The following is a 16,426-nucleotide window of genomic DNA, read 5'->3' as shown; positions in this document are numbered from 1 at the left end:
GCATTACCTTCCGGGGCTTCAAGGGTCTTCTTATTCTGCTCACACCACCCGATCGGGTAGAGGCCAGCCTTCCTGATGTCACACCAGAAGTCGGCCCTCCGGTCCTCGCCGTACCCTTCGTAGCGAAGCAGCAGCAACTGCTCACATGTGGTGATGATGGTGGCAACCCAGTAGGATTCAGGGTCTGTTTTCACAGCCACCTCCAGCTTCATCCCAGGAGCAAATCCATTTTGCAAACGTGTATCCACCTGAACAGGGAAATGTTACTAACCACCAGGTAAGTATCTCAACTGAGTATTTCTTTAGCCAAAATTCTTTTTTAAGACTTACAATTCTGAAGCACTAAATGAAATAAACCCTTCCCAAGGGAAACCTGAGAAACTCCAATTCTAACTCATAGCAGTGATCCAAACAAACAGGGAACAGCATGCTGCTCTGTTCCAGCCGACTCCGAAGGAATTTTAATACAACTCAGTATTTTCACCAAAGCAGCCTACTGTGATTACAGAAAATGTTTTCTATGAAGTGCATAAATCGCTAAATGTTCACCATTTTAATAACCTTCAACATATTATGTTTTCAAGAGTGATTTCTCCATCCTTCAAAAAATTTATGAAGTCAGAAAAGGGGAAGGACAAAAGACGTATATAATATATATATAATATATATTATATAATATATAAAAAGAAGATATATTCTTCTTATAATATAATATTATATTATAACAATAAATTAGTATAATATGTACCATATGTAAGGAACCACACCTCCCAGTGCCCCTGAAACAGTCTATGTTTACACCTGTTATCCTTGAATAGTAATTAATAATGCCCTGTTTCTCTCTCCAAGTGTCCTAATTCAGATGATAAATTATATGGTCACAAAGGTAAAGGTGAGCAATTCTGGAACTACTTCCTATGTATACAAAGATTAAATGTGTACATATATTGTGGGAAACGAGAGCCACGTTTCTCACTGTGGGAGAAAGAAGTAAAAACAAGGAAAGAGCAGACTAGCACGATCCTTGTGGCGACTAACTGGAATCAGCAGTGTCAGAATGAGGTCACAATGACAGACAAAAAAGAGTACACATGTGTATGTATGTGTGTGCTAATATATTTCCTAGCTCTGTGAATTGACAGGGATGATAAGTAATGATACTCATCAGCAATAAGCAAACTTAGTGTACAAATTCTTCATTTATAAATGCCACCTCCAATAAAAAAAGAACATGGGCTCCATGGAGAAATAAGGGATTCCAATTCTGGAGTAGGGAAAACACACTAAGTGCCCGGAATATCTTGTGATGCCAGAAAGTAAGGAAATGCTCCAAAAATGACATTTTTGTCATTTGGAAAGGACATGGGAGCCAACCAGAAAGATCCCCCAATGTTCACATTAGGGACAATTTGAGCAATAAAATAAATAATAAGATTAATGGATTATAACCCATAGATTTAAACAATATCCATGAGTCCATACTGTAAAAAATAATTAACAAAGGGATAGATCCTTAGAGTAAAAAACCAATTAATAAATACAGAGAAAAATGACAGATACAGAAAACCAGGGGTTCCTGGGTGGCTCAGTCAGTTAAGCGTCTGCCTTCAGCTCAGGTCATGATCTTGGGGTCCTGGGATCGAGTCCCACACTGGGCTCCCTGCTCAGTGGGGAGTCTGCTTCTCCCTCTCCCTCTGCTCCTCCCCCGGCTTGTGCTCTCTCTTGCTCACTCTCTCTCTCAAATAAATAAATCTTTAAAAAAAAGACAGAAACAGAAAACCACCATTAGACAAACCACAGAAATAAACACTGCAGGCAAGAATCATGGATCAGAGCTAAAATGACTATGATATTTACATAATCTCAAAGGTTCTCCTATAAGATTTTTACTAATTCCAAAGGGGAAAACAGTAAAATCATAATGAAGAACTATGACAGACACCACCCTAACTAGCTGATAAAAGTTAACATCACCAGTTTTAAAACATCAGTACCGTATACCCTTGATACCACAGAGTAAGAAAAGCACAGTATCATTTTTATGAAATTCTTCCCAAATCTGCATAAACTCAAGCTAATCATGAGAAAAGCCCAAACCCAAATTGAGAAATATTCTACAAGATAACTGATATGTAATGTGCTCTTCAAAATGTCCAGGCCATGAAAGACAAAGAACGAGGAACTACCAAACATGGGGAGACTATGGCAGCCTGACAAGTAAATGCAATGTAGCAATCACAACCACTGAGAAGTGAGGAGAGTCCTGGAAAGACAGTCAGGGAGGGAAAGTCCTATATGCTGTACAAAAATCCTTCCCCCTTCTCATCACTGCCCTGCCAAAGTCCTGTGAAAGGTAATCACTACCCTGAATTATAACACTGTAAATACTGTCTGTGCGTTAATACTATATTCGTAGAATTATGCAGTATGCACGTTCTTCTGTGTGGGCTTTTCTCCAGCCCAACAGTGCTTATGGATTCATTCATGTCGCATTTAACAGTTTATTTCTTCTCACTGCTGTATAGTATTCCATTATACAAGTTATCCATTCTAATGCTACAAATAGTAGGCACTGTGAGAAGTTTGCAGCTTTGAAAGACGATAAATAATACTGTCATGACAGTACAAATATTTGTGTGTCTCTGGTGCATACACACATGGACTGCTCTAACAGATACAGCCAAACCACTTCCAAAGTGACTGCACCAGTTTACTCTTCCAGTAGTGTATGAAAAATCCTTTTTTAAAATATTTTACTTATTTATTTAAAGTCCTTTTGCTCCAACATTCTAAGCAACATTTGTGTATGTTCAGTCTTTTTCATTTTAACCATTTTGGAAGGTGTGCTATGTATCTCATTGTGACTTTAATTTGCATTTTTTCATTATTAATGAAGATGAAAACCTTTATTAGTCATTTAGGTTTCTTCTTTTGGGAAATGGCTAAGTTTCTTGCCTTTTTTTTTTTTTTTGTCAAGTCTGTATTTTGGATATCAGTTCTTTGTCAGTTACTTGTGTTACAAATATTTTCTCACTTTCTTGATGGTGCTGTTTGATGAACAGAAGTTCTTAATTTTAATGTACTCTGATTCATCAATGTTTCTCCTTTAAAAGGTTAGTGCTTTTTCTGTATTTTTAAACAAATTTTCCCTATCCTTATAAGTCATAAAGATAAAATACTATATTATTTTCTAGAAGCCTTTCTTATTTAGCACTAATATCCACTTTGAATTAATCTCCATGTATGATAGTAGGTAAGAGTCAGGTTTTATTTGTTTGAAGATACATATACACAATTGACCTTTCCTCACCACTGGAAATTGCCACCTTTGTTATAAGTGTCCCTACAAAAGTGGATCTGTTTCTGATTCGTTTTTCCTTAGAGCAGTACTACACTGCCTTAATTTCCATATCTAGTGCAGGGAGTCTTCTCGTTTTGTCTTATTCTTTAGCTATATCTGGTTATCCTCACTCCTTTGTATTTCCACATGAACTTTAGAATCAGATTGTAGGGGTGCCTCAGTCGGTTAAGCATCTGCCTTCAGCTCAGGTCGTGATCCCGGGGTCTTGGGATCAAGCCCTGCATTGGACTCCCTGCTCAGCAGGGAGTCTGATTCTCCCTCTCCCTCTGCTCCTTCCCCTCACCCCCACTAGTGCTCACACTCTCATGCTCTCTCTCTCTCAAATAAATAAAATATTAAAGAAAAAAAGAATCAGACTGTCAATTTCTCCCTAATTTTTTTTTGGTATTTGACATGGGTTGCAGTAAATCTACAGATGTACTTGGGGAGAACTGACATCTTTACCATAGTGAATCTACCATTACATAAACAAAGTATATTCCTTCATTTTAACTTATATCAATAATGGTTTGCAGTTACTTTACAGATTTTTGTTACATTTATTCCTGGGCATTTGATGTTTTTATGCTATTGTAAATCACATCTTTCAGTTTCCACTTTGCTGCTAGTATATAGAAATATAATGGATATAAATAAATAAATAAATTATATATATATATATATATATTTTTTTTTAGAGAAGTTGGGGGAAGCAGAGGGAGAGGGAGAAAATCTTAAGCAGGCTCCACACCAGTGTGGAACCCGACGTGGGGCTCAATCTCACAATCCTGAGATCATGACCTGAGCTGAAATCAAGAGCTGGACGCTCAACCAACTGAGCCACCCAGGTGCCCCTAGAAATATAGATTTTTTATGCTACCTTGTTTCTAATACTCTTGCTAAAGTTAGTCATTAATTTTATATCTGTAAATTATTTTATTCATCTGTAAAATAATAACATTTTTTTCCTTTCTTCCTAATCCTTATACTTTTTTTTTTTTTAAGATTTTATTTATTTATTTGAGAGTGAGAATGAGAGACAGCACAAGAGGGAAGAGGGTCAGAGGGAGAAGCAGACCCCCCGCTGAGCAGGGAGCCCGATGCGGGACTCGATCCTGGGACTCCAGGATCATGACCTGAGCCGAAGGCAGTCGCTTAACCAACTGAGCCACCCAGGTGCCCCTAATCCTTATACATTTTAATTGTTTGTCTTATCTTATTGTATTGGCCAGAATCTCTAATACAATATCAAACAGAAGTCATGTTAGACAACATTTTTATCTTGTTCCATAATTAAAAGAAGGTATGCATATTACTATTAATGAAGTTTGCTGTAGATTTTTTTTATAGATATCCTTTAGCAAATTAAAGAAATTCCCATCTATAGTTTGCTAAGAGTTTTTGATATCATGAGTGGGTGTGGAATTTTACCAAATATTTTTCTCTATATAGTGAGTTGATAATGTGATTTTTCTCCTTTATTCTGCTACAGTGGTCAATTATGCTCTTCAAATATATTTTCCTGACTTTCTTTTCTCCTGAGATTCCAATTACATAAGCATTAAGCTTTTTTTATACTGTCTGCAGCTGCTGGATGTTCTGGTCTGGTTTTTTGCCACCTCTTTTCTCTTTGCATTTCAAGTCTGGGCAATTTATATTGACTTATCTTCAAGTATACTGACTCTTTCCTCATTTGTGTCAAGTCTCCCAATAAGCCTGTCAAAGGCATTTGACATCTCTTATTACCATATTTTTCATTTCTATGATTTCCACTTGACTCTTTCTAATAGTGTCCATCTCCACTGAAATTCCCTTTCTGTTCACACATGTTGTTTAGAGCCTTTAACCTAGTACTCATAGTTATTTACAACTGTCTGTCTGATAGTTTCAATATCTGGGCCTTATGAGTCTAGTGCTATTGAATGCTTTGTCTCTTGACAGTTTGCTATTTTTTTCTTACTTCTTCATGTGTCCCATAATTTTGGGTTAAAAGCCAGACATCCTGTATAGAATAATCGAGATTGAAACAAATAACACTTATGCCTGGAAATGGGCATGTTTCTTTTTAGGCCTAAATTTGAGGGAAAAGGTTAAAGTCAATGTAGTTAGGAGTGGAACTGGGTTTGGGTTTTGTTGTTGTTTAATTATTCACAGTACACCACAGGCTCTAAGATACATTAGCATTTTCTATTTAAGGTAGAGGCTCATTTGCCAGAGGGCTTTTTCCCTCAATATTTGCTGCTAGACCCTCAGATTTAGGTCTTTTCTTTGTGACTGCATCTCAAAGACCACCTCTCTCCACAAGCTTGTCTGCCTCCTACAAACAGACCTTTGCTACCCAACATTTCCTAACTTGGGGGTTGAGGACAAGCAGGAAAGCACATTCTCTGAGATTCAGCCTCAGTCTCAGTCAGGTTCTGTGTCCTGAGTCTTAGGAGTAGGAACTTTTCGGGGCGCCTGGGTGGCTCAGTTGTTAAGCGTCTGCCTTCAGCTCAGGTCATGATCTCAGGGTCCTGGGATAGAGCCCTGTGTCAGGCTCCCTGCTCTGCGGGAAGCCTGCTTCTCCCTCTCCCACTTCCCTTGCGGTATTCCCTCTCTCGCTGTGTCTCTGTCAAATAAATAAATAAAATCTTGAAAAAAAAAAAAAAAAGGAGTAGGAACTTCTCAGTGATCTTACCCCTCTCCCAACTGTAAGGGACCTCGATTGCTCCAGCTTGTATTCCTATCCCTCTTCCAGGGACAAAAGGCTTTTATTTCTTCTATCTCTAGGCTGCAATGGATTTCCCCTGCATCCTGGGGTTAACAGGGTTTGCATCCCTTCCCCTAGCAGCTTAAAGCTTTTGTTCAGGAAGACTCAGATAAAGCTTAGTGCCTTTCCCAAAGCTGGTGCTGTTTCCTCCAACAGACATGTACCATGAGGAAAACTATTTTACTATCTTAGACTCGTCCTCCTTGCAAATGTGGTTTTGCCTCTAATTTCTTCTTCAGCCCCATCTTCCCTCCCTCCTTTATTCCAAACTGGGTCCTATAAAACTCTTGCCAGCAGCTTAAACATCCATCTCCACTGTCCTAGAGATCTGAGTTCTACCAGCTTTGCCTGTGATCAGCTATCCACCGGCATATCTCTTCCCAGCATCTTCCTATACCATTGCCTGATTTTCACTATATTTGGCAGCCCTTCACGATATACTGATTAAAGCTTACAAATATTTTCTACATTTGATGATGAGAGAGTATACATCTATTTTTCATTCTCCTTGTTGCTTTGCCAAAGAGAAAAGGTGGATCTGTCTCTTTAAAATGTCATTTTTTTAGATCCAGGATTTTGGTCAGAAAATTTGTCCTCCATTTTCATTTTAGTATAAATAAATAAGCTTGTATAAATACATATAAAACAAGAATTCAAAAATATTACATGATCACAAATAGACTTTCTATGTTAAAAAATATTGAAACCGTTTATAAAAGATTAGTCAATATAAAATGAAATCCTTACTTAAAATATATAAATCTCACCACTTCAATTTAAGAAAAACATAAATGAACTAAAAAACAGAAAGGACAACTATCATGACTGAGTTTTTACAAAACAAACTGAAAATAAGCAGGATTCTTCAGCTTGTAAAAACACTTAAGAATACAGTTCAACTTGACAAAATCAAACAATTCTGAGTGAGTGTGTGTGCCTTCTCAAATCCTAGAACAAAGGAACTATGCCCTGTTGAACACTGCTATGGACTGAATTGTGTCTCCCCAAAATCCGTATGTTCAAATCCTAACTCCCAATGTGACTGTATTTGAAGACAGCACCTTCACGGAGGTAGTAAAGGGGAAAGGAGGCCATAGAACTGGAGCCCTGATTCAGTAAGATTAGTGTCCATATAAGAAGAGACACCAGAGAGCCTGCTCTCTCACTCTCTGCCATGTGAGGACACAGTGAGGAGGCTGTCAGCAAACCAGGAAAAGAGTCCTCACCAGAACCTAACCATAATGGCACCCTGATCTCAGGCTTCCAGTCTCCAGGACTGTGAGAAAATAAACTTCTGTTGTTTGAGCCACCCAATCTATGGTATTGTGTTATGGCAGCCTGAACAGACTAAGACAAACATGAAATCAATAGAATCAATAATTCTATGTTTTAAGATGGAGTGTAAGTGAACAGGTTAAAAAACTAGGTCTGAATATAAATTATTAATAAAATTTGGAGTATTTTCTTACATTCTAAAGACATCACACAGGGCAAATATGTAGTCAATGGATTAAGAATTAAACTGGGCTATTAGGGCATAAAACTATGCTGCACTGGCCACTAATCTGACCCACTATATGACGTTACTCACGCTTCTGCTCAACATGAGAGAAAGCAATAATGTTACTGAAATTACTCCCAATGTGCAAGCCAATGGTCATAAAACAAAGTGCAAGAAAATAAACCATTTTCTTCAATTATAGAGGGTTTTTTGACAAAAATAAAGGAATATTCATGACTAGTCAAAAAGACAAGTCCTGCACTGAGTGGCAGAAAATACACAAAACCAAAAAGGATTTTAAAATATGTCCAGGAGGGCCTAGCTGGCTCAGTCAGTAGAGCATGCGACTCTTGATCTCAGGATTGTAAATTCAAGCCCCAAGTTGAGTGTAGAGATTACTTATAAATAACATATTAAAAAAAAATATGTCCAGCTTTCATAATGAGGGTGGCAGGAGGAGGGAAAAGGAAAAAGCCATCAAATCTTTTCAAGTGCTCCAACTTAAAATAACTCTAAACTCTCTAATGAGGGTACAATGAGACAAAGGAATGGGACATAGTGAGTAAAACAAATACAGTTACTGCTTACATGTTTAAAAGATCCATAGGGAACTGCAGTGGACCCTGTCTCTTCTAGATAATCTTCCCAGCTTAATTCCACTTCTTCCACACCAGATCCAGCATCTGGAATTAAATTCAAAACAAAAGGAAACAGGTGAGCCCCAATTAAAGAAAACTCAAGGTATAAAAACATAAAATTAGTAACCCTAACTTACACAATTTACTTCACAACAAGTTAACTGATTTTACACACAAAATAATTATGCGGTTTTTTTTTAATGGCAGGTTCCTTTACTGCATTGATTATTGATGAATCCCAACAGCACGGAAGTGTGACATGCGGTCTCCTGCTGGAATCCATCAGGATGAAGCTGGTGAGAGTGTAACTGTTACAATCACTTTGGACCATCATTTAGTATCTAATGCCAACTATTTGAGATACTTAATAGGCATTTCAAATGTAAATTTTCAACCTGATTCTTCCTTAGTACTCTCCAACTGAGTAAAAGACACCTCCACCAGTCTATATTTTGGCTCAATCCAAGAATGTTGAGTTATCCTTGTTTTCCAACTTTCCTTGCACATCTTACATCAAAACCATCAGAAAATTCTGTAGGTACCACTTTTAAAATATATCCCGAATCTAACCACTTCCCATCATTTCTATTGCTCTCTCTCTAGCCCAAGACCTAACCACTATATCGTTCACCTTTTAATCCCAATTATAATAAAATCTAAACTCTTTGGGAGACTGCAAAGGCCCAACATGGTCTGACCTCTGGCTACCTTCCCTGCCACTTCATCCCCAATCAGCCTCTTTGCTCCCTGCACTCAAGTGACCCTGGGATTCTTACTATTCTTCTCTAATCATGTTCTTTCTTCCAAGCCTCCTCTGCATTCATTTCCTCACCTAAAGACTCATTCCCCAGTGTCATTCCCAGCTTCATTTCATTCAAGCCTCTCCTCAAATGTCCTCTCTCCAGAAAGGCCTTCCATCAGTACTTATCTAAAGCAGAAACCCCAGACTCCGCTTTCGTTATCTTAAAGGCATTCATTTCTACTTGACAGTATGCCATACATCTTTTTATCCTCCCCCATTAGAAAATAAACTCTATCAAGACAGAATTTTGTTTTGGTCACTCCTATATCTCTGTCACAGCAGACTCAATAAATTTTTGTGGAGTGGGCAAAGATTCAAATATTCCAGAATCAAATAATCCCAATTTACATAAACTCTCGAAGAGCAGGGTTTTGTTTCCTGATGTATCCTCACTGCCCACAACAATGCCTGGCACTAGCAAGTTCACAATAAACAGTTGCTGAATGAGTACACCCTAAAGGAGCCTATGCTTCACACAAACACAAGGAGGCAAGTACAAGGATGCTCACCACAGCACTGTTTGTAATAGCACCAGACAAAAGCAATCAGTAGGAGAAGAGCTAAATTACAGCAATTCTACAATGGAGTAGTACTATATAGCAGATGAAATGAATGAACTAGTATTGTCATAGATAAATCTCAAAAAAAAAAAACCCACATCGAATAAAAACAGCAGGTGCAGAATGAAAAGCACAAGATACAGTTTAGACTTCAAAGGAAACTTTGCAGTATCATGTTTATAAATGCATGCATATTAATAAGAGTATAAAAACAAAGGTGGGGGGCGCCTGGGCGGCTCAGTCGGTTAAGCAACTGCCTCCGGCTCAGGTCATGATCCCAGGGTCCTGGGATCGAGTCCCACATCGGGCTCCCAGCTCAGCGGGGAGCCTGCTTCTCCCTCTGACCCTCTCCCCTCTCATGCTGTTTCTCTCTCGCTCGCTCTCTAATAAATAAATAAATAAAATCTTAAAAAAAACAAAAACAAAGGTGGGAAGAACATACATCAACTTCAACAGTGCTACCTTCGGAGATGAGAGGAGAAAATAGGATTAGAAGGGAAGTACAAAAGAGGCTTAAACCCTATTAGGTTTTATTTCTTTCAAAAAAAAAAAAAACACATGAAAACATGTTCAACATCATAAAGGAAATGCAAATCAAAACCACAAGGAGACACACCTCACACCCACTAGAATGACCGTTACCCAAAAAAGCAGAAAACAAGTGTTGACAAGGATGTGAAAAATTGGCATCTTTGTGCACTGCTGGTCTGGTAATGGAAAATGGTGGGGCCACTGTGGAAAACTATATGGTGGTTTCTCAAACAATTAAAAAATACAATCACCCTATGATCCAGCAATTCCACTTCTGGGTACATACCCCAAAGAACTGAAAGCAGGGACTCAGATATTTGTACATAAAAGTTTGGAGCAATAAGAGTCATAAGAGCCAAGAGGTGGAAGCAACCCAAGTGTTCATAAACAGATAAACGGATAAACAAAAGATGGTATATGCACATGATGGAATATTATTCAGCCTTAAAAAGGAAGGAAATCTTGGCACATATGACAACATGGATGAACCTAAGGACAGGATCTTGCAAAAGGACAGATACTGTATGATTCCACTTAAACGTAAGAGCTAGAGCAGTCAAATCCAGAGAGACAGAAAAGAGAACGGTGGCTCCCAAGGACTGGGGAGAAAGAGAGATGGGGAGTTGTTATTGTGTAACAGGTACAGAGTTTCAGCTTGGGAAGATGAAAAAGTGCTAGAGATCACTGTGCTGATGGTTGTACAACAACGTGAATGTACTTCATGCTACTGAACTGTACACCTCAAAATGGTTAAAAGGGCAAACTTTGTGTTAAGGATATTTTACAGGAATAAAAAAAATGGGAACAAATATTGGACAATGTTAACATTAATTCTTCACAGTAGGTACCACGGATGTTTGCTGTATTGTTTTCCATTCATTTTTATCCATGTGTGTTTGTTAAATTGTTTTCCATTTGTTTTTACTTGTTTGAAATTTTTCACCAGAAATGTAACAAGCCAACAAAGACTACACTGGAAGCATCCCGGAAGTATGGGTCAGTAGAAAGTCAATTTCCATTACCAAACCATAATAAGGTTGAACACTCATGGTCCTTAGCCAGGAACCTTCTCCCTCAAACAGCATGCTAATTTACAAATAAAAAAATAAACACCGACTACATTAAAGAACTAAAATCTCTCATAAATTAAAAACTACTAACAAGCCAAGAAGAAACAAACTAATAATCTGATAGAAAAATGAGCAAAATACATGAAAAAGAGAATTTATCAAAAAGAAATGCAAATGGTCCTTAAACATATGGGAAGATGTGTAAATTTACTCATTTTAAAAGAAATGTAAATTAAAACTACACTGAGATATCAGACTGGAAAAAAATTCCAAAGTTTGACAACATACTCTATGGTAAGGCTGTGCTTAAGCAGGTAAAGCACAATGACAACCCTGGTGAAAGAGAACTTGGCAGTACCAGCAAAATACATATGTATTTACCTTTTGATCCAACAATCCCACTTCTAGGAATCTATCCCAAAGATATGCTGGCAAAAATACAAAGACATGTACAAAGCTATTCGTTGCAGTACTATTTGTAATGCCAAGATTGGAAACAACCCAAATGTCCACCAGTAAGGAACTGGCTGAATAAAATAAGGTCCCTACATCCATATGGCTGTAAAAGGGAAAGATTACTACATACTGATGTGGGATAATTTCCAGTATCTAAGAGATACGACTATGAATATATATATATGTATGTAGTCACACACATACTTGTTTATAATTTTTAAATGAACAACAGAAGAGTAAAATAATAAAAACCAGTTGCACATATAGGGAAGAATGAAAAGGATGAATAGTATCAGATTGAAAATGGGAATGTTACATAATTTTGACTTTATCACTATGTAGATACTTTATAAAATTTTAGAAACATATTTAAATCAAAAGAAAAAAATTCCAACTGAAACAAATATGCCTGTTGGTGACATAACCACAAGGAAAACAGGATTACTTCATGTCATATTAAAATATAATATCTGACTGCAAACCCCAGTGGAATATATTTAGAGGCAAAAACCATGAAGAAATTTTAAACCTCACACTGATATTAATACTTGGAATGTTGGTACTGTTGAAAAAATTATAGAAATATTATAGGGTAAAAATAAGTGATATTAGCATCATTATGAAACAACACAATTCCAAAAGAAAGGAGACACAAGCGTAAAAGCCCTGCAATTTTAAATTAAAATTGTGAATATAAAACAAAGCCATCGGACTCTTTTCTCTTCAAAAGACGTGTAGTTTCCAGCTATGTCAATGGATAAGGCCTACAAGAAACGACAACCTAGTATCAATGAGCACCCCAGCACCCAGACTGCGGTCTCTAAATATTATATCCACTATCAATAAAAAAGAAAATACACAGTTTCCCTGAGAAATGGTAGATTGTAAGACTGGGGCAGAAAATGTGCAAGAGGTACCTGGGAATCTTACTACCCTAGAAAGCAAGGACTGGAACTATCAAAGATACATGACATCACACCAAAAGAACACAGGAACCAATGTGAAAGAATGCTCATTGCTAGAATGGGGCAATTTGATCATCAAATGAAGGATGATAGCAATGGAATCAAACTCATCACATATGTGTATGTGTGTGTATACGCATGTGTTTGCACATGCACATGCATGCACTTTAAATCCATGAGTTAACAATAACATTTAAAACAAAACACTGATAAACTTCCTAAATGGCAGAGTAAGTACCTCGGTGAACCCACTCTCCCAGAAAAGTAGCAAAAACGCTGGCTAAAAATGATGAAAATCAACTATTTCAAAGTTGTGAAATTAGCTGAAGGCACACAACAAACGGAAAAGTTAACTATTCAAGACAAGCCACTGGACGTGGTTAGAAGAGCAGGGTTGTGGTTTAGGTTGGGACTATTCCCATTCCTCATCCTTCTTCAGCTCAAAATAGAAATTTTAGAATTGAAAATACATAACCATAAGAAAACTCCATAGTAAGCCCCTTAGCAGAATAAAAAGGATAGAGGGAAGAATGACTACAATTAAAGACAGAGGAAAGAAAAAAAATGAAAAGAGTGTGGGACAGCAAGAAAAGATCTAACACTGGTGCCCGCAGAGTCCCAGAAAAAGAGAAAGAGAACAGGGCTGTACAAGTATTTGAAGAAATAATGGCTGAAAATTTTCCAATTCTGGCAAAAGACATAAGATTCAAGAAACTAAGAAAACCCCAAACAAGATAAACCCCAAGGAAATATGTGCAAAGACACACCAAGTGTCAAACTTCTGAAAACTAAAGACAGAAAAAAACCTTGACAGCAGGAAGAGAAATTTAAGGTGAATGGAGGCGAGGGAATTCCAATGACAGCAGATTTCTCATCGGAAACCATGGAGGCCAGAAGGCACAGTATTTTTCAAGAGATGAAAGAAAAGAATTTTCTACCCAGAATTCCATTTCCAGCAAAAATATCCTTCAGTAATTAATAGGGAAATTAAGGCACTGTCCTAGGAAGGTAAAATATTTTATCACTAGCAGATCAACCCTAAAAAAATTCTATAAACAGAAATGGAATGACAGAAGAAGTAATCAGAAAATCAGGAAGGAATAAGGGACAATTTCAAGAGTAAAAATACTGGAAAATATAATACATTTTCCTCGTCCTTCTAACTTTAAATTATGTTTGACAGTTGAGGCAAAATTTAACAGTGTCTGATGTGGTTCTCAAAGTCTGTAGAGGAAATATTTAAGACAATTATAAAGGTAAAGAGATATAAAAGTAGGTAAAGTTTCCACACTTGGCTCAAATTAATAAAATGATGACACCAGCAAGTATGCTAAGTTATGTATAGATAGTGTTATACCTAGGGCAACCACTAAACAGCCATACAAAGAGATACATTCAAAAACACTATATACATATAAATCAAAATGACTTGAAAAACAGTGACAATACCAAATGGCAGAGGGGGATGTGAAGAAACCAGATCTCTCATCCATTGCTGGTAAGAATGTACAGCCACTCTGGAAAGTAGTTTGGCTGTCTCTTTATTAAACATATGATCCAGCAATTGTGCTTCTGGGTATTTACCCCAGAAAAATGAAATCTTAATGTACATGATTGCTCACAGCAGCTTTATTGTAATAGCTAAAAACCAGAAGCAACCAAAATGTACTATAGTAGATGAAGAGTTAACCAAACTGTAGTACACCCATGGAATACTACTGAGCAATAAACTGATACATGCAAGAATTTGGAGAGCTCTCAAGGGCATTATCTTGAATGAAAAAAGCAAATCTCAAGAAGTCATATACTATGTGATTCTATTTATGTAACATTCTTGAAATAACACAGAGATGGAGAAGAGACTAACAGTTGCCTGGGGTAAGAGAAGATTGGGGGACAGTGTGGGATAGATGACGGGGGGAGTAGAGAAGAGCTCTTTGTGGTAAGGGAACAGTTCTGTATCTTGACTGAGGTGACGGTTATGGGAAGCTACATGTGATAAAATGAGAGAGAACTACATATACTTTATACATAGGTCAATTTCCTGGCTTTTATATTGTACTATACTTAGAGGAGATGTAACTAATGGTAGAAACTGGGCGAAGGGTACACAAGACCTGTCAGTACCATCTTTGCAACTTCTCATGAATCTATAATTATTTCAAAATAATTCAAAATAACTATCAAAATTAAATTTTTTTAAGACGTCTGTTCATAAAAGTTACTTGCTTTTTCAGCAAACATTATGAGGACCCCCTAGTGCCAGGTTCTCTGCTAGGGACAGAGAAAGAACTCATATCTTCAAAGAGCTTCCCGTTCAGTGGTAGAAAGACAAATCAGACAACACAGGTAAGTAAGAGAATTCTGCACTATGAGAAATGAATTCTGCTCAGCAAAACCAATACCTGCATCAAGCTGCTGCTCCCCGTTCATTTCCACAGAACATGAGCTGTCTCCTCCCCACGCAAAGGGCAGGCCTTACAGTTCTGCTATGATCTGAAGATTACTTGCAGGTCTCAAGCATTTGCTCAATGGGCATCCAAGGGTCCAAATGAAAGTGCTGGAAAATCAAAAAGAACACATAAACAGCCTGAATCCCAAGCATGTTTACTCATTCATAAGACCTGGCACTCCAGTGAGTTAGGAGGGCACATAAAACAGACACACACTGGCAGAATAGAGGGGATTAGAGAAAAAAATGGATACCTTTCCTAATTTTGGAGACTGCGTATGTAAATATGTGTGTGTGTGTGTGTGTGTGTATGCAGAGACTGCACTACCAAGATCTTGATATCTAAAAATCACAACAAACTAACAAGTATATGAATCACTCTTTAACCTTAGATGTAGGATTTAGCACCATGACTCCTACCCACAAAAACCCTAATTCCTAATGAATTTCTGAAGGAAAAAGGTAGCTTTCAATGCTCTGTCTTATCCAATGAATAAGATTAAGGATATATTACTTTATCTAGTTTTTTATTGCATTTATCTAGAATATTACGCAGAACCAAAAAGTATCAATTACATTAGTCTACAGTTACACTTATAAAGGGAACCTCTCCAAAATAAGCTTTGAACCCATTTGTTTTTTTAGAACAGCTTTATTATAATTCACATACCAAAATTTCCCACTTTAAAAAGTGTATAATTCCACAGTTTTGAGTAAATTTACAGAGTTGTGTAACCACCACTATATCCAGTTTTAGAATATTTCCCTTCCCCTGAAAAAACACTTCATACCCACTTGCAGTTCCTCCCCGTCCTGTCCAGGCACAGAACAAGTACCTGACCTTCCTAGGGCTCCACAGCGAGGAAGTAAGAGAACCAGGTTTCAAGCCAAGCAAAATGTCTATATTCCATGTCCTCAAGCACTGTATTTTACTGCCTCTCAGTGGGAAGCAACTGGGGTTTCTTTATTTTTTTTTTAAAAGATTGTATTTATTTAATTTATTTAATTAATTTATTTATTTATTTATTTATTTGACAGAGAGAGACACAGCGAGAGAGGGAACACAAGCAGGGGAAGTGGGAGAGGGACAAACAGGCTTCCCATGGAGCAGGGAGCCCGATGCGGGGCTCGATCCCAGGAGCCTGGGATCATGACCTGAGCCGAAGGCAGACACTTAACTGACTGAGCCACCCAGGCACCCCTGAGGGTTTCTTTAAACGTAGAAAGGAAATGATCAAATCTGTGTTTTAAAAAAGATCCCTCTGGACCCAAGTTGAGAAACCATAAGGGAATGACAGCAAAGAAAACATGTAAGCATAAGACTTCTACATGGCGAAAGACACCATAAATAAAATTCAAAGG

The 16,426-nt window shown here is 37.5% G+C and overlaps 1 protein-coding gene across 1 annotated transcript in view; it reads right to left on the bottom strand.

The window, feature by feature from the left end:
• SFMBT1 (Scm like with four mbt domains 1) overlaps positions 1-15,166 on the bottom strand; it is a 54,814-nt gene extending 39,648 nt beyond the window's left edge. Inside the window, exons 1-3 of the mRNA XM_044916857.1 lie at positions 15,018-15,166; positions 8,179-8,273; positions 8-248 (exon numbers count right to left, since the gene is read on the bottom strand). Coding sequence (XP_044772792.1) covers positions 8-248; positions 8,179-8,273; positions 15,018-15,045 — 364 coding nt within the window. The 5' untranslated portion in view covers positions 15,046-15,166. The remainder of the gene's footprint in view (positions 1-7; positions 249-8,178; positions 8,274-15,017) is intronic.
• Between the last annotated feature and the right edge of the window lie 1,260 nt (positions 15,167-16,426).

The sequence above is a fragment of the Neomonachus schauinslandi genome, chromosome 1, assembly GCF_002201575.2.
Source record: "Neomonachus schauinslandi chromosome 1, ASM220157v2, whole genome shotgun sequence".
In the NCBI taxonomy this organism is placed as follows: domain Eukaryota; kingdom Metazoa; phylum Chordata; class Mammalia; order Carnivora; family Phocidae; genus Neomonachus; species Neomonachus schauinslandi.
This window is presented reverse-complemented; position numbering and strand designations above follow the sequence as displayed.